This window comes from Xenopus laevis, chromosome 1L (genome assembly GCF_017654675.1).
Source record: "Xenopus laevis strain J_2021 chromosome 1L, Xenopus_laevis_v10.1, whole genome shotgun sequence".
In the NCBI taxonomy this organism is placed as follows: domain Eukaryota; kingdom Metazoa; phylum Chordata; class Amphibia; order Anura; family Pipidae; genus Xenopus; species Xenopus laevis.
In genome coordinates, this window is record NC_054371.1 from 200,819,434 (window position 1) to 200,846,268 (window position 26,835).

Genomic DNA, 26,835 nt, shown 5'->3' on the forward strand with positions numbered 1-26,835 from the left:
TCAGTAAGAGCACTTAGGGTTTCTTCTCTAAAAAAAAAAAAAAACTTGAATGTCAGGAAGGCAAACAATGTCTCCCATTGACTTAAACAGAAATTCGGCAGGTTTTAGGTGGCAAATAGTTGAAAAGTTCTTACAAGGTCAGAGTATGATGAATCTCGAAAATTTTATTACATTTTTTTTTAAAAAAACTCGAATTTAATTTGAATAACTTCCTAGTCAAATTTGACAGTTTTGACATAAAAAAAAAAAATAATTTGAATTTAGAATTTTCAATTCGACCCTTGATAAATCTGCCCCTAAGAGAGCTTAACGCTTAATCCTGGCTGAAGGTGGAAATACCATTTAGAAACAAGTGACCTCAGACATAAATACAAAAATCATTCTTTATTAAAATACACATAAAAAAAAGCTACAACTCAGACTTGAAAAATAAATATGTACATTTTTAAGTGATGCCCTGGTCCAATTAATGGGGAATTTAATCTACAATCAATAGCAATGCATTCATGAAATAATCAAGTTCTGATTTCTGAATGTGTATTATAAATACTGTACACGCATCACACTGATCAACATGGCTACATATTATGGCACACGAGTATGAGAGGTGCAGTTCCCAGTGCACAAGATTCAGCAGATGAAGCGATTTATTCTTTATGGCGGCCTCACAACTGACTCATATTACGCTCTGTGCTTCTAAGTGAATCAGTCCACGACTTTAATGGAGTGAATTCCAGCGTGAGATTGTGAGACTCTTCCACTCTGCCCTGTGCTCCTCCCGCCAACAGAATTGGCACTTTGCAGAGCTGACCGAGGGTATTTAGCAGCAGTGGCTTGAGAGATCGTTTGCTTAAAGAAATAAAAGCAGAATAAGTGAATTTACATGGAGGTTCAACCACATCCTCCATTGTTGAATTTCAGGGCTGGGATACACCCAGTTGCACAGAATCCAGTCTTATCAAGGAGAATGTTTTATTTAGGGCATTAACTCAAGGGATGAAAACATAATTATGCCTCTTTATAGGTCCTTGGTAAGGCCTCATCTGGAGTATGCAGTGCAGTTTTGGATTCTAGTCCTTAAAGGAATTGTTCAGTATAAAAATAAAAACTGGGTAAATAGATAAGCTGTGCAAGATAAAAAAATGTTTCTAATATAGTTAGTTTGACAAAAATGTAATGTATAAAGGCTGGAGTGACTGGATGTCTAACATAATAGCCAGAACACTACTTCCTTTGCAGCTCTCTTGGTTTCCATTGATTGGCTACCAGGCAGTAACCAATCAGAGACTTGAGGGGGAGGGGTTTTGCACCAAAAGGGTTTCCTTCTGCTTTAAGAGGGATATAAATGAGCTGGAGAGAGTGCAGAGACTAAGTGCAACTAAATTGGTTAGAAGGATGGAAGACTTAAATTATGAGCGTAGACTGTCAAGGTTGGGGTTGTTTTCTCTGGAAAAAAGGCGCTTGCGAGGGGACATGATTACACTTTACAAGTACATTAGAGGACATTATAGACAAATGGCAGGGGACCTTTTTACCCATAAAGTGGATCACCGTACCAGAGGCCACCCCTTTAGACTAGAAGAAAAGAACTTTCATTTGAAGCAACGTAGAGGGTTCTTCACAGTCAGGACAGTGAGGTTGTGGAATGCACTGCCGGGTGATGTTGTGATGCTGATTCAGTTAATGCCTTTAAGAATGGCTTGGATGATTTCTTGGACAGACATAATATTAAAGGCTATTGTGATACTAAACTCTATAGTTAGTATAGGTATGGTTATATAGAATTTAATTAAAAGTAGGGAGGGGTGTGTGTATGGATGCTGGGTTTTCATTTGGAGGGGTTGAACTTGATGGACTTTGTCTTTTTTCAACCCAACTTAACTATGTAACTATGTAACTATGTGTAACAAGAGAAGAGTGGGCAGCATTGTGCACTGCTGGGGTCCTGGGTGAGATTTTAGTCAGGGCAAGGGGTTTGTATGTTCTCCCCGTGTCTGTGTGGGTTTCCTCCCCTACTCCAATAACATAACAGATAATTGGACACATTTGATAAATCTGATGATAGACTGTAATTAAAGAATTAGACTGTAAACACTACAGGGGCTGATGTGTATGATGTATAAAAGTGCAGCAGAATAAGTCGTCTCTCTAGAAAGAATAATACATTTTACATGAATGGAGACAATGGGAATGAGCCAACCTGTGTTACTGGGTGATGCTTTTCAACCACAATAGAGCTGATAGGTGGAGAAACAGCCATAGAGGTGATGTTGCTGCCAATCTTACTGCTCCTCTGCGACACATCAGGCCGAGCTGAAATACGTGCAGTGATGATCTTTCCAGCCTTCTGCTGACACGATGTGACTACTCTGGGCATGGGCTGAGAGATAAAGAGCAGGGGCAACCACTCATTCAGTTATAGGCTAAACAACATTCTATTTTCACAACACAGACTTTGCAGTATTCGAAAAAAAAAAAAAGAAAAAAAAATCTTCAGCACAGAAAGATGGCTGTACATTTGAAACCACTTACCATGTGGCCACGTTACATTTATATTATTTTAAAGGGATTCGGTCATGATTTTTATGATGTTGTTTTTATTTCTAAATTACCGTATATACTCGAGTATAAGCCGCCCGAGTATAAGCCGAGGTACCTAATTTTACCTACATAAACTGGGAAAGCTTATTGACTCGAGTATAAGTTTAGGGTGAGAAATGCAGCAGCTTCTGGTAAGTTTCAATCTATTCTTGGACACCGGCGACTATTCTTAGATGCCGGCGACCGTTTTTGCGCTTAACCAGAGTATAAGCCGAGGTAGAGTTTTTCAGCATATTTTGGGGGCTGAAAAACTCGGCTTATACTCGAGTATATACGGTACACTGTTTACACTGCAAATAATTCACTTTACAATATAACATTTCATTCCTGAACCAGCAGGTTTTTTTTTTTAGTTGTAATATTGGTTTGTAGGCGCCATCTCAGGTCATTTTGCCTGGTCATGTGCTTTCAGAAAGAGCCAGCACTTTAGGATGGAACTGCTTTCTGGCAGGCTGTTGTTTCTCCTACTCAATGTAACTGCATGTGTCGCAGTGGGACCTGGATTTTACTATTGAGTGCTGTTCTTAGATCTACCAGGGAGCTGTAATTTTGTGTTAGGGAGCTGGTTATCTTGTTAGGCTGCTGGGGAGAAAGGGAGAGGGGATGATATCACTCAAATTTACAGTGACTGGAGCTTATCAGAGCACAAGTCACATGACTGGGGGAAGCTGAGAAACTGATAATACGTCTAGCCCATGTCACATTTCAAAATTAAACAGTAACACAGTAAACAAGGACACCAGGGAAGAAGCAGTTCAGTCACGTGACAGAGAGCTTTTCAGTGCAGCCACTGGGGGAGCTTTTTGGCATTGACAATGTGACCGTGGTTAAAAAACGATAATGTTGCACATGGCAGCCTCAATGAATCCACCGATCTACTTCTGTCACCACAAGACCAGTGATTTATCGCTTCTGTTCCATCGGGCAATTATGTTCTGACTATACGTAACCTAATGATACGACATGAATGTGTCTGCTTATTGGGACCAACGTTGAAACCTACACAGTGAATAAGAAGACGTACCAGCTTTTGTGTTGATAAAACACTTGAGGTTGAAGTTGCAGCAGAGATTACAGCTGAGGCTCCTGCTTCTTCCTTAGACTGGGAGACAGTTGATGGGCCAAAGGCATGAATATACTACAGAAGTAAGATAACAACAATGAGAATCAGAGCAATTTCCCTGGCAGCATATTTTAGCAGGTGGAGAAGAACACATCTTGCCCCAGATTACTCCCTGTGGCTTTAAATGGGATGTAAAAAGAAATCAATCACCAATATACTTTAATTAAAAAATGTCTTACGTTTTTATAAGAAACCTGGTTGTATGCAGTGAAATCCCCCCTTCATTTACTTGCTCCGACAGCTGCGGATAGGAAACTTCAGACAGTCCCTAACTGCTCTGCAGGGAAATTATAATACTTTCAAACGGCAGGGGTGAGGGACTTCCCAGAACTCAAGCAGCTTTGTTTGTTTTCCTGTAGAGCAGTGGTCCCCAACCAGTAGCTCGCGAGCAACATGTTGCTCTCCAACCCCTTGGATGTTGCTCTCAGGGTCCTTAAAGCAGGTGCTTATTTTTGAATTCCAAGCTTGAAAGCAAGTTTTGGTTGCATAAAAACTGAGTATAGTGCCAAGTAGAGACTCCTGTAGGCTACCAGTCCACATAGGGGCTACCAAATAGCCAATCACAGCCCTTATTTTGCACCCCAAGGGACTTTTTTATGCTTGTGTTGCTCCCCAACTCTTTTTACATTTGAATGTGGCTCACAGGTAAAAAAGGTTGGGGACCCCTGGTGTAGAGATTTGTATCCGCAGACCCAGTGCAATCTGCATATTCTGATTATTAATCAGTCTCGTTGTATCGGCTTCTATGGCAGAAATGTTTTGACTTGTGCTGTGCATGGTCTTGGTCTTGCAAAGATGTTTAACAAAGTTGCAAGATGGTGACCTCCTGTGGCCAACTTTGAAAAGGCTTTTGGGGCAGTAATTTCATGTTTATGTTTAGTACAGGTATGGGACCTTTTATCCAGTATGCTCGGGACCTGGAGTTTTCGAGATAACAGATCTTTCTGTAATTTGGATCTTCATACCTTCATAATTCTGCTAGAAAATCATGTAAACATTAAATAAACCCAATAAACTGGTTTTGCTTCCTATGAGGATTAATTGTATCTTAGTTTGGATCATGTACAAGGTTATGTTTTATTATTAGGAAATCATTTTTTAAATATTTGGATTATTTGATTATAAGGGAGTCTATGGGAGACAGCCTTTCAGTAATTCTGAGCTTTCTGGATAATGGGTTTCCGGATAATGGATCCTATACAAAATACAGCATTTCTAGCATTATTCTATTATAGACTTTAGTTTCCCTTTAAAGGGAACCACCAGTAGCACTTAGTAGAGGTGCATATCAACATGTCTCCTTCCAAGTGCAAGATGTTGGGATAGGTGCTGTGGATATGTAGAATATAAAGTTCACACACTTACATTTGGCTCACAGGTAACAGGCGAGTGCAGGGCAGACTGAAGCTCATGCTGGGTTGAACTGGTGTGAGTGCTGGTAACAGGTGGATTCTGGAAGGTAACTGAAGGGCTGGGATCCCGTTCTTCTCTCCTGGGAGGTGGATCTGATGTGCAGAATAAAAGAGATTAAACACGCAGATATTTATTATGGAAAAGGTCGGACACTTGAACTTAATGCATTAATAATGGCAGGGAGTTGGTAATGTTTGGCAGTTACACCCCATAAATCATCTAGCCTTGTGCTGTCTGCAACTCAAGTTCAGTTTGTCCCTGAATCTTTTTCTCTGTATATTTAGCTGTAGCTCTGAGCTTCTCATAAATAGTCATTTAGTCAGTAAGGGCACTCAGCAACCCAGGCCACAGAACAAAGGGATATTGATTTGTTTCAGGATAGAAAGTATGTTTTCATCTCAGATCATCCCCGAAATGAACAGCCCTATGGTCAGAAGAGATAAGCTCTTGGGCTCAACATGTGAGTGATTGGTTATGTGAATATGGGGTGATACAGACGTTGAAATGTATATACAGGTAGAGGACCCATTATCCAGAAACAAATTATTCAGAAATATCTGAATTACAGGAAGGCAATCTCCCATAGACTCCATTTAATCCAAATAATCCAAATTTTTAAACACAATTTCCCTTTTCTCTCTAATAATAAAACAGTACCTTGTACTTGATCCCAACTAAGACATAATATCGGAGGCAAAACCAGCCTATTGGGTTTAATGTTTACATGATTTTCTAGTAGACTTAAGGTATGAAGCTCCAAATCATGGAAATATCGGTTATCTGGAAAACACCAAGTCCCAAGCATTCTAGATAGCAGGTTCCATAATTGTATTTAATAAACAATTGCATGCAGCAATGATTTCTGGGAAGTTAAAGTAATACAGACTGGTCCCATTTATTTACACATAACCCAATCTGCACGACTGAAACCCAAAACTTTCACTGGTAACACTCAGATGCACATGGTTATACTGCCTGATCATACAGGAATGAGACTTGCAGCACAATTTGGCTGCTAAGTAAGTGAATTGCTGCATGGCTTGAGGATAGAGAATAGGTTTTGTTATTTAGTTATACAGGTATTGAACCCGTTATCCAGAATGTGGCTTTCTGGAGAACCGATCTTTCTATAATTTGGATCTTCATATCTTAAGTCTACTAGAAAATCATGTAAATAAACCCAATAGGCTGGTTTTGCTTCCAATAAGGATTAATTATATCTTAGTTGGGATCAAGTACAAGCTACTGTTTTATTATTACAGAGAAAAAAATGGATTATTTGGATAAAATTAAATTTAAGGAAGACCGCCATCCTGTAATTTGGAGCTTTCTTAATAATGGGTTTCCAGATTTCCATATATCAGAAAGCGATTTGATTTCCAGCCTAGAGACATATGCTTTGGTATATGGTCAGGTAATAATGGAAATTTATAATGAAGCAATAGAATTCTTAATGAATCAGATGCAATTTGAGTGTAGAACTGGCCACACCGGGGATGACTTTGATGCAGTCGGCCATCTTAAATATATTGCAATATATGGACAAACAATCCCTGTTTTGTTTAAAGGGTAAGGCATTTTTAGTAGCTGTATGCGCAAAATGTCTCAATGCCCTTAATATATTGATAATGGGTTGAGTGATTTTGTTGTCACAGTCTCATTGCCTAATGGTTTTAAAAATGAGTGGTGAGCACAACTTTCCCTTGTTTCTTATAGGTAATAAGGGAAAGCAGTCTGCCTAAAAGTGAGAATATACTATAAGAACTGCTCATTTGCCTGATGTCTATCAGATTTGGCCACCAATATTGGGCCAAATCAGGATGACTATAATGGAGTCAGGGAAGATCTGACAGGAGAGGATCATGTCAACATGTCAGGCTTCACCTGATAAGATTTTCTAAGTTGCCCAATAGAAACCTGGCTGATTTTGGTCAGATATTGGTCAGTCAGGCCATCAGGAGGGCCCCATAAATGAGCCGGGAGCTGCTGATTGGATACAGATGATACAGGGAGGATTCTAAATCCAAATCGCTCTTCTCAATCATCTAGTCTGTGTTACAGTGGCACCTGGTGGCCACAGTTTCAGTTAAATGAATAAAAAACAAGATGTATGAATACATACTCTCTCTTGTCACTAATCTATTGTCACTTATTAATGGTTTTATATGGGAACATGGAAGATGAAATAGGGGAAATATAGTGGAATGAATTATGAGACACAGGGAAGCTCTAAAAGGTTGTTGGAATAATATGGATTCCGGACAGACAAAGCAGCTGAAGGGCAAATGGACATTCCAAATATTTGTGGAACACTGCACCCAGTTCTAGTTCCTCTGGTTCCATTCAGTTCTCTATAAGACTGCACCCTACAAGATGATAAGGAGTACAGGAGATTTTACCTGTATTCTGTATTACTCACCATACTCCATTCGACTCTCCCTTCCTTGAAACATAGACATGGCTTCCATGTTTAAAGCACAGACTCCGCGCATGAAGGCTTTTTTCATGGAGCCCTCAAACTGCCCCCTTTCTGCCAGGAGTCTCTGCACTTCGGCTCTTGCTTCGCCCAGGGCACTATTCAGCTAAAAAGAAAGAAGACAAGAAACATGAATGTTTTATTTCTGAGAAGTATAAATGTGCCACAGTGCATTAACCCATAGGAGGCTCCATACATCGGCCAGTAAGCTGACAGTTTTGGAGTCCGAGTCAGCAGTTTACCTTTAGAAAACGAGCCCCAGAATCTTATTTTATCAGCTCCAGACAAAGAAACCGCATTGTTGCACTTTCCTACACCTGATATATGTTCATTATAAATATTCCATGGTTTTGAGGTTATTTGTAAATGTAATTGCTACTGAAATAAGTCTGTCTGTCCCGCTCTGTACTGCTGGTTTTATCTCAATGTAGCAGAGGCCAGCTTTGCATGTTTCTAATCAGCTGGTCTTTTGCTACATTTATTCAATAGTCAGACCCACCATAGAGAGAGAACACAAATATCATTTACATATACAAATAATGCTACAACCACTGAAATGAATGGATATTTCAAAGCTCATTTGAATTATATTTTTATGTTGGGGTTTACATCCATATAAGACACTGCAGAAGAAAGTCAAATCAAAAACAGCATTTCTATTGGTCTGGTTTTCTTCTGTAGTGGCTTGTTAGTTATTTTCTTTGGAACTTACACCATACCTGTATCAAACAACGTGATAAATATCTATAGAAATATAAATAAACAGAAAGGGAAAATCATTATAAAATCACCTGAGTCAGCTTGGATTCATAATCATTGGACAGTTCAATACAAACTTCTTCAGCTCGTGCCCGACAGGCTTGTTCTATTTTATCCTTCCAGTTTGATTGAATGACAGAGTGCCAAGCCTTCCATGCGTTCTTCATCAGCGTGTTCCTGTAATGTCTATCAGCCAGGCTGCGTGCATAATCCTAATATGAACATGTCAGTGTCAGTTTCTCATACACACTACTATACACATTATTACTTCTTCTGTACAACAGTCACACACATGCACATTACAATAGTATACATACAAATAGTTTAAAGGCAAACTAACCTATTATGGCATACACAAACCGACACAATTTTATTTCCTCTGTGCCTAGAACAGCAGATTTTTTTTGTCGAGTACTTAGGTGCACTTGTGTGCTTTGCTATATGTGTTATCTATTAAGCAGGGCCTCCTACACTGGTCAATATTTAAGTATGATGTATACACCCTTCTGTTGTACAGTACAGAGGGATATTTTACAACTATAAATATGTGTTACTACTACTACTAATAGCAATTCTTATCAAGTTACCCAAGAATATACGAAACTAATTTTGCCATCCTTTCAATCCATTCTGTAATCCAACAAAAAATGCTCTATCTCAAAATACATATTTATTTAGATAAGAGCAATGAACCTTAAAGCCCCCATACACGGGCCAATAAAAGCTGCCGATTTACTGAATCAGCAGATTATTGGCCCGTGTGTGGGGCCACTCATCGGATCACGGCCGCATCTGTGCGTGTATGCGGTCCCGCAATCTGACCACCCGTATTGGATGCATTATGATCCAATTGTTGGGCTCTAGGGCACACGGTTGGATCACCACGATATCGCTCACTTCAATGTGGGCATATAGGGAGAGATCTGATCGCGAAGTTAGGCAGCCATGATGGACATGGGCTACAACAGTGCGCTGTGCCCTGCACCTCTTGCCAAATATTTAAAGGAAAACTAAACCCTACCAATCCTCCGACCCTTCTTCTCCCCCTCCAAGCAAGAACTATTCTGTTCAGAAGTCTCCCCGTCTGCTGACCTGCCATAAATCATAAGAGCTGCGCAGTGGAGCTCAAAGGAGCCATCTTCTGTTGGTCTTGTGACCTCTTCTTTCAGTTGCCAATATGGATCTGATGGGAGCATGTGCAGTAGAAGCTGATTCAGGACATAGATTGAACTGCGCATGCTCCGCCAATATCTGTGTAAGCTCTCTAACAGAAGAGGATCAGAAAATGGAGAAGATGCCTTCTTTGAACTGCGCTGAGCAACTCTGCAAATGGCCTTTATAGACATGGGGGCAGCCATTAAAGCTGAAAAAAGGAGAAAAGGCACAGGATACACAGCAGATAAGCTCTGTAATAGAATACAATGGGATTCTACAGAGTGCATCTGTTATATGCTATGTAAGCCGAGCCTTGAATTGCTACCCCCATGGCTACACAGCAGCTTGTTTGTATAAATTATAGTAGTGTTTCTGACGCAAACACACCAGTTGTACCGGTGCAGGGAAACAGTCCATTATATTTTCTTTTTTTTTTTTTTGAGTGTTGCTGTTCGTTTAAGAGAATGAACTAGTAATCACCCCAATCACAACAAAGTCATTGGCCAAGGAGTGGGTAAAAAGGGATCATGCCTTAAAGGAGAAGGAAAGGTTAAAACTAAGTAAGCCTTATCAGAAAGGTCCATCTAAATATACCAGTAAACCCCCAAAGTAATGTTGCTCTGAGTCCCCTGTCAAAAGAAACACTGCATTTGTTTCCTTCTATTGTGTACACATGGGCTTCTGTATCAGACTTCCTGCCTTCAGCTTAAACCTCATTGCCCTGGGCAAGAGCATGCTCAGTTTGTTCCTCTCCCCCTCCCTTCTCTACTGTAATCTGAGCTCAGAGCAGGGAGAGACTCAGGCATGAAGTGATGTCACACCACATTAATACTGCAGCTCCTATTCTAAACAAACAGAGAGTTTCTAGAGCTTTTTACTCAGGTATGGTAAAACATTCTACAGAATAATTATAGCATTCTAGCTTGCACAATTGCAGCTAATCTATTGGCAATAAAATGCCTCCGTAGCTTTCCTTCTCCTTTAACCTTTTTCTTACAACGAATGCTGTGTAAGAAGTACCAGACCATTGTTGAAATGGGACATATCTAACACTTTTTGATACAGATAATAAGTCTCAAATCAAGTCCAATAATGAAAGCAACTATAATATGCAAGTTTATTTATTAATACCTCTTCTCTTGCTTCCGTCAACTGAAGTCGCCAGTGTGTAAATGTCCTCATGAGCTCCATTTTCTCCTTGTGCTTCTCTAAAGCGTGGGTTAAGTTAGAAATGACCTGCAAAGAACATCAGCAGTGCAATGTACATGGGATTGTAGCTGTAACACAAAATGCAAATGTCTCTGTGTTTGCTGATTACATGGGACTGAGCAGACCAATAACATCAATGAAGTGTGCATCGTAACTGCAAGGGGGTCGGGACAAAAAAAATCTGAGCATTTAAACTGGTAGAGGAGATTCAGGTAAATAAACTGTTTGCACTTTTTAAAAAATATGCTTTCTACTTATAAACCTATGAGCAAATAGCAATATCTTTGAAGGTGAAGAGTCCCCTTTGCGTGTGGCAAACTCAGATATAGCATGGAATGGCAGTCTGTAGCATCAAGTGCCATCAACATACTCATAGGAACAAAGCATAACCTTTATAAATCACTGTTAAGGGCCCATTGGACTATGCTGTACAGTTCTGGCCTCCATAAGGGCAACTAACCCAAAAGGTATGGAAGTTCTCAGTTATTAAGAAGAGCTGACCAAGGTGGGATGGTTTCCACTGGAGAAGAAGCACAGTGCTGCTCAGAGTTGCTGAAAAAATACAAAAATGATAGAGCGGAGAATGCCTATAAAAAGGCATTGGATATCTCTGCTGACCAGATTTGGCCAAAGTGCTAACCTATATAACATCATATTGATGCAGTCAAATACAACCCAACTCAATAGTGGTGTGACGATTTCCCAGATCTGGAGGAAGAAATGTGCAAAGATGCCCTAGCTTTAGTGTCCCAGCTTACTATCTCTAGTAGGGACAGATACATTAGATCAAATTGCTCAATAGAGTATACCTTACCCCACTAAGATTAGCTAGGATCTATCCAGGGGTCTCGGAGCAGTGTCCCAAATGCTGCAGAGCAGTGGGTTACGCGATGTGGTATGAAAGCTAATGAAAAAGTTGTTTAGAATTAAAGATTCTTTAACATATTAAGAGTGAACTTCAAGTTTAAAATTCTCTGTTAGCAGAGTGACATAATAACGACATAACATGGGTATTGCCAGTCTGTAGTTCTTCAATGAAAGTTACATGCCTAAACAGAATAGTTTTATGTAATGCAACTTTTGAAAAAATAAATAAAAAAAGGGATCACTATTGAAAACCCGGACTAGAATAAAAATCCCCAAGAAGTACAGAACATTTAAATAAGATAACATTTCAAAAGATAATTGCAGACTGTATGTAAATTGCTCAGAAGGACTTTAGGTCATTAGGCTTAATCACTGCCAGTGGTAGTTGTCTCAGGGAAATGATTACTACACCCACACACAGAGTAGGAACAGTATGCAAAATCTACAATGATTTAAATATCTCTAAATATCCATGCACATAGCAATATGTACAGAAATAAGACTCAAATACAGCCAACAAGCCTGCTGCTCCAGGCAAAATGTTATAGGATATTCAATTCTTTCAAAAGCAGTGCAACACTATTATTGATTGGGAGATTAGTAGGCCTATTTATCATGCTGTGTAAAACATTGCAGACAAACATCACCGTTGATGTTGCCCATAGCAACAAATCAGATCTTTGCTTTTGTTTTCTAACTTATAGGTGACTGTTGAAATCGAATTGCCGATTGGTCACTGTTGATGTTTGTGTTCAGTGTTCATAGATACGTCCCTAAGTGTATATCCAGCAGCTAAGCCAGGGATGTCCGAAGTACTTCCCGCAGGCCAAATGAGGCCCGTTTTAAAATTTTTACTGGCCCGCAGCCTCCATGAAGAAAGTATTAATAATGCGGGCCCGCCACCCCATTTAAAGGAGAATTCAACCCTCCTCAAAGTTTTCTTTCAGTCACCATATGTGCATGTGTTTTGAGGGCCTCAGCTGAAACGCTAACTTTGTGTTGTATATACCTCAACCAGTGCTCGGAAATACTGCTGTTCAGTAAGCATCGCATCCACGTAGCCGCCATATTGCCTTCTATGCTTCCGCATTCCAATACTTCCCTCTTTCCCCAGCACTTCAGTAGAGACTCTGCGCACGTGAGATTTCACAGCATTTAAATGCGCAAACATGGTGAAAGGCTCTACTGCGCATTTCTGTATCGACAGAGGGGGGAGGGGGAGAACGGCTCTGCAGCAGCGCAGGTCTTTGTAATGCAGCTTGTACAGGAGTGTACTCACGACTATTGGTAATGTATTTGGGGGTCAGACAGGGTTACATACAATAGTCTGTAGCTGGCTTTACTAGTGAAAGAAAATACAAGAGGGCTATCAAGAGGGGTTGAATTCTCCTTTAAACAAGGAATCTTTCTTTATCCAGTTACGTTTGCATTCATGGGTGGAGCTTCCTGTCAGACAGCTCAGAGCCCCGCCTCTAACCACAGAGCTGTCAGGTGACTGTGATGCCAGCTAGTTAATGGTCCAGAGCTGTGCCCCGGGGTAGGAATTGGTGGGTACAGGTGTCAGGCTGAATGGTCGGCCCTCACCCATTTTCACCTCACAAATCTGGCCCTTGTTGCAAAAAGTTTGGACACCCCTGCTCTATAGCTAACAAGAAACCCCGCCCGTTACCTGTGGTAGGGAAGGGGGGCACCAGGCTGAACCAAATTTGCATATTCAAATTAGGGATGAGGAGGGAAATTGATCGACTTTTTGTCACAAAACAAGTAAAAATGTTTTCCCCTTCCCACCCCTACTCTGATTCAGTTCAGTATTCAACCAAATCTGTCGTGAAGGATTTGGGGGTTTGCCCGAATACAAAATAGTGGATTCGGTGCATCCTATGACTTATACACATCTTAATAAATGTGACCCGACTTTCAACCTCTAAATGTAAGTCTGGATTTTAATTCTTCTTAGATTTCTACACATATGTTTGTTATATGTATTGAAGGATGATTTGTAGGCTTATTTAACATGAGCAGAACAACCAGACAATTTGGTCTTTACACTACATAAGCTGGTAGTTAAGGATCTGGAAGATACTTCGCACCTGCTTTTTTTTTTTTTATAAATCATTATGTATTTGTTTAAATGTATGTACTCTATTGGAGGATCACACCTAAGAGCAACGCATGTCAGTGAGAGATCTACCACCTTCTGACAGATTTACATTCTAGTACAACGTATTATCATCTCCATTAATGGGTTACCTCATCTTTTCTCTGTATAGATGTTTCATAGGTCTGAAGATGATCCTGTAGTTTGTCTATTTGTCTGCTCAGCTGTGAAATTTGTTCAGCGTGCTTTTCGTTCTGGTTTTTGATTTCAAGTTTATGCTGCTCAATGACGGTAAGTCTCCATTTGCTTAACTCTGCCATAACATTGGTCTGGGGGAAAAAATGAAACCCTGATTTAATAGTTTAATGTTCAATGGTTTAAGGTAAAACTGAATTCATTTGCTGCATTTTTTGTATTACTCAATGGCTGTGTACAAGTTACCCTTTTAATGTGCAAAATATTCACATTCTATATGGATTTGGAGTGCCACCGGACCAATTATGTACCAGAAATAATGAATTATGGGGACTTAATAATAAATATAAAACTCTGAACTCTGGGTATAATGCTGGGTAGAATGCAGGGTGATCCACAGTATGATTGCCTGGGCAAAGCAATTATAGGAGTGCACAGGCCATAGAAATACACAGTTCTATGTATATATGTATATATTAAACAGAATGTGAGACCAATTCAGTTAAACCTAGGAAGTATGTAAATAGCAATAAGTAAAAACAGCAAAATAGGGTAATTTTCCCCAAAACCCTACAGCTCCTACTCACATGCTTTTGCCACATGCAGTAATGTGTAAACCTGCTTTCTGCACATTCAAACTCCTTACCTTACTGCAGTAGACAGATTACATTTTTATGAAAAGGTGTTTTACATTCAAACACTATTTGAAATCATTTATCATAACATAGTTAAAACAATTCTGCAGATACAGCGGAGAATAGAAAGAACCTAAAGGGAATATATATATAGTTATTGCTCAAACACAGCTGTTACGTAATAAGAAATGAATAACCGGTTTCCATACACAATGGCAGAAACCATTGAATGCATTTAATCATCAATTTTGAACTAATGGCTCTCCAGCTGCTACTCTACAACTCTCAGCAAAATAAAGTCACTGAGCTGACTGAAGGTATAATTCAGCAACAGCTGGAGATCCACTCCCTGAATACCACTGCTTTAGAAGAACCATTAAAGAATTACAATATAAATAATTTACAATATAAGGACGATATGGAAAAGCACGTTGGTTTTACAATATCGTCTATATTACAATAAAAAGTTTTAGTACAAAGCACCAATGTAGGAATTATACCTTTAGAGTCCCACTCCATAGATCTAGTACATCTTCCACTTTGTCCATATTTTCAGCAGGAACTGGAAGCTCCTTTACCCTCACTTGCTGCACCTGGGAGCCTGAAGATGTGGAGCCCCCTAGGGAAAGGTCTTCAGAATGAAGGGGCGAGAACGCTTCCAAACCTGACAGAAAGCTCTTCTTTTCCGACATGGCTCTTTCTGCAATCAATATGCAATTTCAAGAAATAATCAGCAAATACTCCCAACATTTATTGCACGGAGTTCAGGCAACCTGGTGATGAATATTTGCTATTATATGTTTTGTGAAAGCTCAGTAGAAGACCCAATAGTAGTATTTCAGTACTTGTAGTATCTCTTTGATGCTTAAAATCATTATTTTTTTCTCCTCCGGTGATAGAAAAAACAATAGTGCAGCTTTTAATAAATTGTGCATAATGTTGTGTGCAGCACAGCAGTAGTGCCTGAAGCAACACACACACACACACACACAGGGTCAGAGCTGATCCGTACTTTGCTTCTTCACAGATGACTTAGAGGCACATTTATCAATGGTCAAATTTCGAATTCATGTGAGTTTTTTTAAAACTCCAATAAATTCGACCACTTGAAATGTATTATCAACATCAAATTTTCTAAACTCGGACGAATTTAATCAACCCGAATTTAATTCAATTAGAATTATATAAACTTAAATCAAATTAAAAAAAAAAATACTTGAATGTCAGGAAGGCTGCAAACATCACCAAATTGATCCCTGGACCTCTTCCATTAACTTATACAGTCATTTAGCAGGTTCAAGGTGGTGAATAGTCAAATTCAAGTTTTTAAAGGGCCAGAGTATGATAAATCTCGAAATTCTAATTGAAACTCAAATTTAGTTTGGATAATTCACAATTCATTTGACAGTTTTAATAAAAAAAAATTAGAATTTTCACTTTCGACCCTTAATAAATCTGCCCCCTAGTGTCCACAAAAGAAAAAAAAAGTGACTTCCAATACGATTGAGAGCAGAACTCATAGCATTCATGGCTTTGAATCTGCAGATAAATCTTACACTATGATTTCTGCCATGCTGGCGGCATTCAGCATTATTATAGTTTCAGCCAGGCAAAGCAACCTCTATAACTGCATTAGATATAGCATATTCCCCTTAAATGGTCACTGCATAATAAACATCAAAAACAAGCGGATTGTATAAATTACAAAGAGTTAAAGAGAAAAATGTAAACATACGCATGTTAGTTGAAGACAAGGAGTGGAAATTACACTAGAACTCTATATAAAACAAACTATAATACCTCTGCAGTGAGAAAGGGTGTTTGGGAGGGTAGGAAGTAAGAAATTCAGTGAATGTAGTGGTAATAAAATGAAAGCAGTGAGTGTAAGAGACAGAGGAGTAGTACAAAATAACTGGTTGATCAAATTAAGGCAGCATTCAGATTTGTTCAGTGAGGAAATCATTTGCTTTGACAGTGGATAGCATTTTATTTCAGCTCTGCAAATGGAGTTGCACATGTTTTCTGGACAATTACAGGGGAATAAGCCATATGGTTATTGTCCGCCACAAGTTACAATCTCTGGGAAGACACAAAAGATGGTGGAACATAAAAACATTAGCCCCATATGTAATAAATGGCAGTAACGCATAGTAATTCTGTTTGCTATCAGCCAACTGGTTGCTATAGGTAGAGACATGTGGCAAAATATGCTCTTTTTACTACATTATCCCTTATGTGTTCCTCTCACCTTCCTCGTTTGCTGTTGGGGGAGACCTGCGTTGAGAAGTACTCGTTGCTGAACACTCTGGAATATTTTCCTCCGAATAATTTCTTGCTACAAAACAGCAATACATAGTAATGGTGACAGGTCTAGACATATTATTCTAAAATAACTGATAAATGCAAAGAATGTCACCAACAGGAATCCACAAAGTCACTTCACAAAAAAAAAATTTTTTTAAATTATATATATATATATATATATATATATATATATATATATATATATATATATATATATATATATATATATATATATATATATATATATATATATATATATATATATATATATATATATATATATATATATATTCCCACAGTATCAGCACTCAAAATGAGGTTATTCCAGTGGTGCAAGATCAAACAGTGTATAAATGGTATAAGGAGGATCAGCACACACTGTCTTGTTGGTGAAGAAAGTTTTCTTTTATTGTGAACAAAATTGCATCTCAATCCGACGTTTCGGTCCCATCTGGGGACCTTTCTCAAGACCTCCTTGATAAAGGTCTTAGGAGGAGACTGAAACGTTGAGGCCTGTTTTTAAATGGATCAATAAAAGTAATATGTTTTAACTTTGTTCATAATACCGGTGTGCTCCAACTCTTTTTTCTCCTTGAGAAAGGTCCCTGAGTGGACCGATATACCGATATATATATATAATACACAAAAGCCATGAATATCTTGTAAATTATATCCTTATAAACGGTGAGTTCTGATGTCATCAGTTATAAACGGTGAGTTCTGATGTCATTTCTGTCACATGACTCACTGAAACTTGTGTATTATAATAAATAAAGTACCCCCAGTTGTAAAATATGAGGATATTAGAAGTTACCTCGGAGTTTCATGACCTGTATAAAAACACTCGGCCTTGTGTTTTTATATGGTCATGAAACTCCTCGGTAACTTATAATATTGTCATATTTTACAAGAGGTGGTACTTTATTCACTATATATATATATATATATATATATATATATATATATATATATATATATATATATATATATATATATATATATATATATATATATATATATATATATATAAACCATATTCTGTAGTAATCATGTATTTTCTTTTTGAGCAATTTTACATTGATTTGTTTTGAAGGCTCAGATCATCTTTAAATGACCATTTTGAATCACAGTCCAGTGAATTTACATTTCTTGCTGAGGATTACAACACTCCATTTCAAGCAATGCAGGTATATCCATGAGTGAAAGCCTGGGAGAATATTACCTAGAGATTGCTCTTGCACAGGGTCCTTTGGAGTTGAAAACCTGTCACTTTTAATTTGTTCAGTGAAAAGCTGATTTTGCTCAGGGAAATGAGGCCCAAACCTTGGAGTTACAACTGCATAGCGAAGAAGCTCATCATATTCATCCTGTAACAAAACAAAAAGATAGCAAGGTTGCTTTAGTGTCTAAGGAATCAGTACATGAGTGTCTTTTGTAAAGGACTAGGTAGCAACACAAGTGGCAGTTCATGATACATTATTACCCATGTGTTACATTGAAAATGACAGTTTTGCTGGAAAAGAAACAGCTGACTTTAAAATAGAAAGGTACCAAAAGAAAATATTATATAATAATAATTGATCCACCCACTCAACAAAATATAATTTCTCTGCAGAACAAAAAATAAAGATAATAAAGGCAAACTGAACAACTCTTCTATAGTACTACAGTACACAATCATCTACTTGCGTACATCCCAAGCAGAACTGACAGAAAGTCTGTGTAACGAGTTTAAAAAGAGAGCTTCTAGTTCAGAGCCCTAGTCATTGAGTCAGGAGGCAGCCAAGAGGTTCCTGATCAATAAAGACTTATCATTGGCTTTCCTCCATGTATGTATTCAATTGGCTAGTGGTGTATTTATCCTTCCCCATTGTGTTTTCTGAGCATTGTAGCCTGAGCCTGTCTCTAGTTCTTGTCTTCTTACCTTGTCTTGCTCTTCCCCCAATAATCCCTTAGCCCCAACGATCTGGGTCAGTTAAATATACACAGTGGTTACTAGACAATAAGGGGCATATTTATCAAGGGTCGAATTTCAAATTGAAAACAAAAGTTGTTTTTTTTGGTCAAATAGGTCCGTATTCAGATCGTTCGAATCGAAGTAATATCGCATTCGATTCAACGTTTTTTTCCAAAAACAATTTTCAGAGTCCACCAATTGACTCCAAATTGGTTCTAGGAGGTCCCCCATAGGCTAAAACAGCAATTTGGCAGGTTTTAGATGCCGAATGGTCAAATTCGAGAAAGTACATAATAAATTTCGATGTTCGATTTTTTTTCAAATTCGAATCGAATTTGGACTATACCCTTGTTGAAGTACACAAAAAATAGTTCAAAGTTTGAATTTTTTTCATTCGAAAATTCACCTTGATCGTTGTTAAATCTGCCCCCAAATGACGAAGGCGCTCAGAAATTAAACATTTTGTTTAGCGAGACTACACACAATAATTGGGATCTGAGCATGGAACTGGATACAAAGCTCCCCGCAATTATCTTGTGGCCTGGGTGCGCTTAGCCCCGTACCCCGCCCTTCCTTTAGACTGCCCTTCCCAGGACTGACTGCCATGAGTCTGTAGCTAAGGAAGGGACACAGTCCAAAATCATCCAATTTCAACACCACACACAAGCGCATATGTGTCTGACCCAAGAGGCTTTTTATGAATACGTGAATAAAGTTTTGAAACTATTTTAATCCTGGCTGAAGTCTCTTGACTACTAGTGTGCACTGCTGAAATTGGAGTATTGCTTAGACCCCTAGTAGGGCCTGCTACATCTTGTTCTTCACTTGTTGTACAACCTGCAACATTCTTGCCTTGTCTATTGTTACCAATACCCCTTCTGGGTCCTGTTTTTATTTTTTTTGATTGCAGGGCTCGCTGCCTACCTTGATTCCAATTTTAGGGAATTCTCCAATAGTTTGATGGGATCTGACCTGACTGTGCACCTGCTCAGAATCCACAATGTGGTGATGTACTACATCTAATAGCTTTTAAAGGAGAACTAAACCCTAAAAATGAATATGGCTAAAACTGCTGTGTTTTATATACTGAACTTATTGCACCAGCCTAAAGTTTCAGCTTGTCAATAGCAGCAATGATCCAGGACTTCAAACTTGTCACAGGGGGTCACCATCTTGGAAAGTGTCTGCGACACTCACATGCTCAGTGGGCTCTGAGCAGCTGTTGAGAAGCTAAGCTTAGGGGTCGTCACTAATTATCAAGCAGAAAATAGGTTTGCCTGTAATATAAGATGATGCTACAGGGCTGATTATTAAATTCTGATGCTAATTGCACTGGTTTCTGTGGTGCCATGTAGTAATTATCTGTATTAATTACTAATCAGCCTTATATTGTGACATTTCTATTCTATGTGTACTGTATATTGTGAGTGGGTCCCTAAGCTCAGTAAGTGTCAGCAGCACAGAGCATGTACAGTGAATCAGCAGAAAAGAAGATGGGGAGCTACTGGGGCATCTTTGGGGGCACAGATCTTTACTGCTAATGGGCTATGGTTGCCTTGGGCTGGTACAGGAGTCCAAAACATAATGTACAACATTTCTAGCTACTTCTTTAGTTTAACTTTCCTTGTCCTTTAATCACTACTGCATTTGATGTGACTACACCATTATTGTCGCACTTTGAACCATGTAACACAAAAAGGCGTGAATCTGAGTTAGCTAGGTATGATGAAAAATGGAGATTAACAGTTGTACCCCTCTTTGCTTTATTTTCCCAAGGTTTTTTAGTTTTGCCTAAACTGCAGCTTCTCTCCCTTAATACCCCCCCCCATGGGAATCTACTGAGTTACAATTCCATTACAAACAGGGGAGGAGGGTGAAATGGGTTATTGGGGAGAATATTACTGTATGCTTATAAATTACAGTAAGGGGCAAATTCATCAAGGGTCGAATATCAAGGGTTAATTAATCCTCGATATTCGACTGGGGAATGGAAATCCTTCGACTTCGAATATCGAAGTCGAAGGATTTTGCGCAAATACTTCTATCGAACGATCGAAGGAATAATCATTCGATCGAAGGATTAAATCCTTCGAATCGAACGATTTTAATCCAACGATCGAAGGATTATCCTTCGACCAAAAAAAGTTAGCCAAGCCTATGGGGACCTTCCCCATACGCTAAAATTGAGTTCGGTAGCTTTTAGGTGGTGAACTAGGGGGTCGAAGTTTTTTCTTAAAGAGACAGTACTTCGACTATCGAATGGTCAATTGTCGAACGATTTTTAGTTCGAATCCTTCGATTCGAAGGTCGAAGTAGCCCATTTCGATGGTCGAAGTAGCCAAAAAAACACTTCGAAATTCGAAGCATTTTTTCTTCTATTCCTTCACTCGAACTTAATGAATAGGCCCCTAAGTCTTGTTTAGAGGAGGTAAAACCTTCCTGAAACATTATTATTCTCTGCCTATGGCCCAAAGGAAGGGGGGGGGTGGCTTAGCAGTTGAGGCAAGTTGCACGAGGTCTTGGGAAAACACTGAGCGTAGGCAGTAAATTAGACTCTTCTCACAGCAGGGAACACTAACTTCCTCTAAGCTAATATGGAGTAAAAGGGCACCTATCATTGAAAGCGTGTTTCCTCTAGAGGAGGTGTGGGCTAATAGAGCTAGCACTCCAATAGGGGAAATGAATATTCTTTTTTCCACAAAAATGCCCCTTAAAAGCGCCCGCACCAGAAAGGAGCTCCCATGGATGGCCATGTTTGATGACACACATGAACATATGGAGTGAGCCTCCCACTTCATAGGAGCGGGGGATGCACCACACCAATCTTATGTCACACACATGTGCCTAAACATGTCCACCCACACCGGGCGCTCCCTGCCAGGGCAGGCATCATAGTACTCACAAGGGGCAATATTTTAGGGAAAAAAAACTTTTAGTTCCACCTACCGGAGAGCAGGCTCTACTAACCCATACCTTCGGTGGGGGAACCAGTTTTCCAGTGATAGTAGGGATATACAGGGCACATAGACACAAACTGCAAATGGAATTTTGTCATGAGTTGCAAGACTTCTGGTAGATCATAGAACCAAACCTGAGTACTCGGGTTAAGCTCCATCTTGAGGCTTAAAATGTTAACTAAGCTTTATTCCTGTAAAACTATTTTTTCTCATTTATTTAACGTCTGCTCTGATTTGTGTTGTTTTGCCACACAGGTGATGTTAGCATTACTTAGGGGCAGATTTATCAAAATGTGAGTTTAGAGCTTAATAAATAAAAACTCACCCATGTTCTATTCATTCCCATGGGATTTTTAGAACCTTGTTTAGCAAATGGTGAATTCTAACTTTTGCCCATTGATAAATACAATTCTAAAAATTCCATAGGAACGAATAGAACATGGGTGAGTTTTTATTTATTAAGCTCTAAACTCACATTTTGATAAATCTGCCCCAAATGTTAATCTATACCAAGAAATCTTTTTTTAGGTTTAATGACTCTGTAAGAAAGGAATGAATCATTTCATTTGCCCATTAGTTAGAAATACCCTTACAATGTAGTGTTGAAGAATAAGATAAAAGAATAACCAACACTTGTGGTTACAGTGAATGGAATTCCAGAAAATTAGAATATGTGATATACTATATGTGTTTAAATTAATTTGGGTTATAAACATTCCTTTGTCCTACCTGAAGATCTGAGGACACTGAACTGCCATGGTCTGAATCTTTTGGCAAAATAGGACTTTCCCGATACTCCTCGTCAGAAGACATCTGCATGGAAACATCACACTTCATAACTTTCATTTTACTGATGTAAATAAATGTACGGTGGCCCATGTGTTAACTAGAAGTAGATAGTGGACTGAGTGGAGGGGGACAAGGACCTTCCCACTCACCCAATATAAAATGTTTATGCTCCACTGCTGTCTTCCTTCCTTATATGGGGCCCAGGCCCCCAGAGTCATTATTCCAGCACACCTGTACATATGTAATGCATATATGCTCTGGAGATCTAACTCCCAATTCACTAGTCTTTAAGCATGGAATTTCTGAGCTCATAAGAAAATAGCAAAATGTTGGATGATTGAGGTGGCCAGGGGTTAGAAGCATGTCATAATTTTACTATGATCTAACACCCCCCCCCCCACACACACACACACACAACTCACTGACTTGGCTAGCCTAGTCTGGAAATTCATACACAGGTTACTGCTGCCATTCTGAGTAAAACCAACTACCCAGCCGTTCTATAAACACAAGGGTGGTTCAGCAATGAGGCAAGATGAGATTACTTTAAAGGAGACATATAGAATACATTTAAAAAAAAAAACCCTAATTTTGTAGGCAATTTTGAGTAATATATGGTGTTGTTTTTAGATGGTGCTAAAAATTTATATTATCTTTAATATTATCTTTAAAAATATCCCCTTTATTGGAGCTCCCTATAGATGCTCTTTGGTCCCTGTTTCAAATGAGGGGTGGGCGTGTCCTAACAGTCCCTGCCAGAAGCACAGTAGGAGGGAGACAGCCAATCACAGCACTGCAGTCACACGAGCAAAGACAGGCTTTGGTTCCCTATCAGGTCCTGCTAGCTGCTGATTGGCTCCCATGCACAGCCTGGGAATTTAGGGAGCAGGAAGTCGAAGAGAATTGAGGGATTATTATGGTTTTTCCAGAAATATTCAATAAATCAACCTGAAACAATACTTTTTTAAGCACAATTCTATATCTAAATGAGTATAAGGCACTGGTACTTTTTACAAAATGTCTCATTTAACAGGGGTGGCAAAAAGTCACAACTTGTAATTTTAAAGGGGTTGTTGACCTTCCAGACACCTTTTTCATTTAGTTGCTTTCAGGTAGTTAACCATAAAGTAATGTTTTTGGTTACTTTACTGATAATTTCAGCAAAAAATCTACTAGTCCCACCCATCTGTTTCATTTCCTGCTGCCTCCTTTCCCAGGCTGTGCAGGGGAGCTGGCGGCACTCAGCACACTGTAGGATAAGAACCAATCAGCAGCTAGGCTGACCTGATAGGAAACTGAAGTGTGTCTTTGTTTCAGTGAATACAGGGCTATGATTAGCTGTCCCCCTCCTACTGTGCTTCTGGCAGAGATCTTTAGGATAGGCCCACCTTTCATTTTAAACAGGGACCAGAGAACATCTATGGAGATCTCAAATTAGGGTAAGGCCACACTAAGCGATAGCGCGGCGATTTGACTCGCGGCGACTTTTCGCGGCGACTTTTAATCCGCAATCGCTGGCGAAACTTTGGCGCTGGCGTCTATGGGGAATCGCGCAAAATCGCCAGCGTAGAAACACACGCGGCGATCTTTTTTCTATTGTCGCTTGAAATCGCCTAGCGAGGCGATTTCGAGCGACAATAGAAAAAAGATCGCCGCGTGTGTTTTTACGCAGCGATTCCCCATAGACGCCAGCGCCAAAGTTTTGCCAGCGATTGCCGTTTAAAAGTCGCGGCGAAAAGTCGCCGCGAGTCAAATCGCCGCGCTATCGCTTAGTGTGGCCTTACCCTAAAGGGGCTACTTTTGAAGACAATATACATTTTTGGCCAAAAGTAAAACCAGCAACATATAGTATACATTATTGCCTACAAAATGATGGGGGTTCATTTATCATTTATTATATTTATTCATTTATGTCTGCTTTAATGAAACTAAAGTATTCTGATCAGCAGAGCCAAAGATAAAAAATGTATCAACTAAATGTATCAATTTAGAACGTCCCTCCTCCCAGAGCTTCTATAGAAAGACATAAGGTGAAAAATTAATCTTTTAATATTCAGAAAAATGGTCAAATATAGAAAACAGATAGTAATTGAAAAAAATCTTTATTTTCAAATGAATTATCTGAAAACAACTGCATTGAAGAAGTGTTGGAAGGTGAATAACCCCTTTAAGAGACTAAAACCAGTCTCTTCTAGCGCAAAAAGTGAAACTGCAATAACAATGTGACCTAACACAACATAGGTTTATACAAAGAATGTATATCCCTCCTGCTTAAAAATAGGGAACACACCATATTTAGATGTAGCATAGTAACATAGTAAGTTAGGTTGAAAAAAAGACACATGTCCATCAAGTTCAACCTTTTAAAGGAAAACTATACCCCCAAAATGAATATTTAAGCAACAGATAGTTTATATCAAATAAAGTGGCATATTAAAGAATCTTATCAAACTGTAATGTATAGTTAAGTAAATATTGTCCTTTACTTTTACTCTTGCCTTGAACAACCATTTCATGATGGTCTGTGTGCTGCCTCAGAGATCACCTGACCAGAAATACTACAACTCTAACTGTAACAGGAAGAAGTGTGGAAGCAAAAGACACAACTCTGTCTGTTAATTGGCTCATGTGACCTAACATGTATGGTTTATTTGTGTGCACCGTGAATCCTAAGATCCCAGGGGGTGGCCCTTATTTTTTAATTTTCTAGTTATGATTACCCAATGGCACATACTACTAGCAAAGTATATTATTATGAAAATGGTTTATTTACATGAAGCAGGATTTTACATATGAGCTGTTTTATGCAATATCTTTTTATAGAGACCTACATTGTTTGGGGGGTATAGTTTTCCTTTAAGGCTAGTTGATCCAGACGATCCAGCAGAATACCAAATTCTGTACAAAAGAGTCAACCAAAGACTGAATCAAATCGGAACTTTCATTTGCCAATTCAAATTGGAAAAAAAAATGGAAAAGTTGCATTAGAAAAATGAAAGTTCAGTGGTTTAGAGCTTAACAGTCACATGAGGGTTTGGACTGAGGGTGTATTTATTAACATTGGAGACAAAACATCACCGGCGATGGGGCCTATGGCAACCAAACAGTCACCTACAAGCTAGGAAACAAAAGCAAAGATCTGATTGGTTGCCATGGGCGACATCACCGGCGATTCATAAATGTTAATAAATCCCCCACTTAGGATATGTCCCAGTCCAGCAATAAGTGCCAGCATTCATCTTAATGTCAAAATAGACCAGGACAGGTGCAAATCTCAGGTTAAAGCTGCTGCTGGAGGTTTTCATACAGGGAAACAACATGCCCATTCCAAAAGCAGATTTGTAAGGTAGAGAAGGAGCCTTCCTTCATCATAAGCAGCAACAATTCTGCAGCCAATTATAACTGCAAAGTACAGAGTCGCCATCAAGGGGGGGACGGGGGACGGGTCACGGGGGTAGTTGGGTTTTCAGACATGTGGGGGGTCGCTGGGCTGCACTTACTTGAAAAACCGGGCCCCTTGCTCTGAGCGAGCCGCAGACTTGAGAAGGGAGGGCAGTTACTATGGTAACAGCGTCTTCTTTCTTCTACACGTCTTCTACACGGCTTCTGCACAGCTACTTTTGTCACGTTCCGGTAGAACCGTATAGGTCTGGAGAGCAGTTTAAAATTCACCCTCTTATTCACTAAAATGCACAACAGTCGCGCTTTTTCCCCTGACAGTCCCGGGTCGCTGCTTCCACCTTCCACAAAGCTGTCAACTGTCTGCAAGCTTCCTCCGCCTGGCTTTCAAAAGAAATCCCGAGGCTTCAAGTCTCATCGCGCGAGACTAGCGTCACGACTACACGTATGCGCCGTGACGTATCCCTTTTAGAAGGTTTGTAAGAGCGTCTAAGCGCAGAGTAGGGCGTAAAGTGGCTGATAGCTGATGGTCCACTCGTAATCTGTTTTGTTTTTTTTTGCTCTACTCACACCTTCTACTTTTGGTAGAGAAGAAAAAAAAATACTTTTCTTTAGTGTTAGTTCCAGGGTTGGCGGTTTTCCAGCCAAATTGGGCGACTAGTTTAAAGGATAAGTAAACCTTTAAAATAAGTGAATGTAAAATTGACGAGGGGCTTATTCTAAGCACTGTTGTAATGTACATTCATTATTTATTTTGGTTTTATTCCAAGATATTAAGGGAAATATGTAATGTTAATATAAGTGAATTTAGTGACAACAACACCACCTGCTGGCCAGTTTCTGACCACCAAGTAGTCAAGGTAGTTGTCAAGAGAAAGGGCTCCTCTGATGTGAGAAA

The 26,835-nt window shown here is 39.2% G+C and overlaps 1 protein-coding gene across 2 annotated transcripts; it reads right to left on the reverse strand.

The window, feature by feature from the left end:
* Positions 1-369: 369 nt before the first annotated feature.
* poc5.L (POC5 centriolar protein L homeolog) lies at positions 370-26,363 on the reverse strand. 2 transcript variants are annotated; one of them, NM_001093103.1, is given in 13 exon segments: positions 370-849; positions 2,201-2,380; positions 3,626-3,739; positions 5,090-5,229; positions 7,557-7,719; positions 8,405-8,584; positions 10,659-10,763; positions 13,854-14,030; positions 15,032-15,231; positions 16,780-16,866; positions 18,058-18,202; positions 22,479-22,562; positions 26,039-26,279. In NM_001093103.1, coding segments are annotated over 12 exon segments (1,719 nt in total). In that variant the 5' UTR covers positions 26,039-26,279; the 3' UTR covers positions 370-705.
* Between the last annotated feature and the right edge of the window lie 472 nt (positions 26,364-26,835).

Bases quoted from the DNA above. Each gene is read 5' to 3' on its own strand.
- poc5.L (XM_018246233.2), bottom strand. From the start codon at position 15,223: ATGTCGGAAAAGAAGAGCTTTCTGTCAGGTTTGGAAGCGTTCTCGCCC. The intron at 8,585-10,658 runs GTATTAATAAAT...TGTTCATATTAG, and splicing joins TGACGGAAGCAAGAGAAGAG to GATTATGCACGCAGCCTGGC. The intron at 7,720-8,404 runs GTGATTTTATAA...CTTTCTTTTTAG, and splicing joins ATGAATCCAAGCTGACTCAG to CTGAATAGTGCCCTGGGCGA.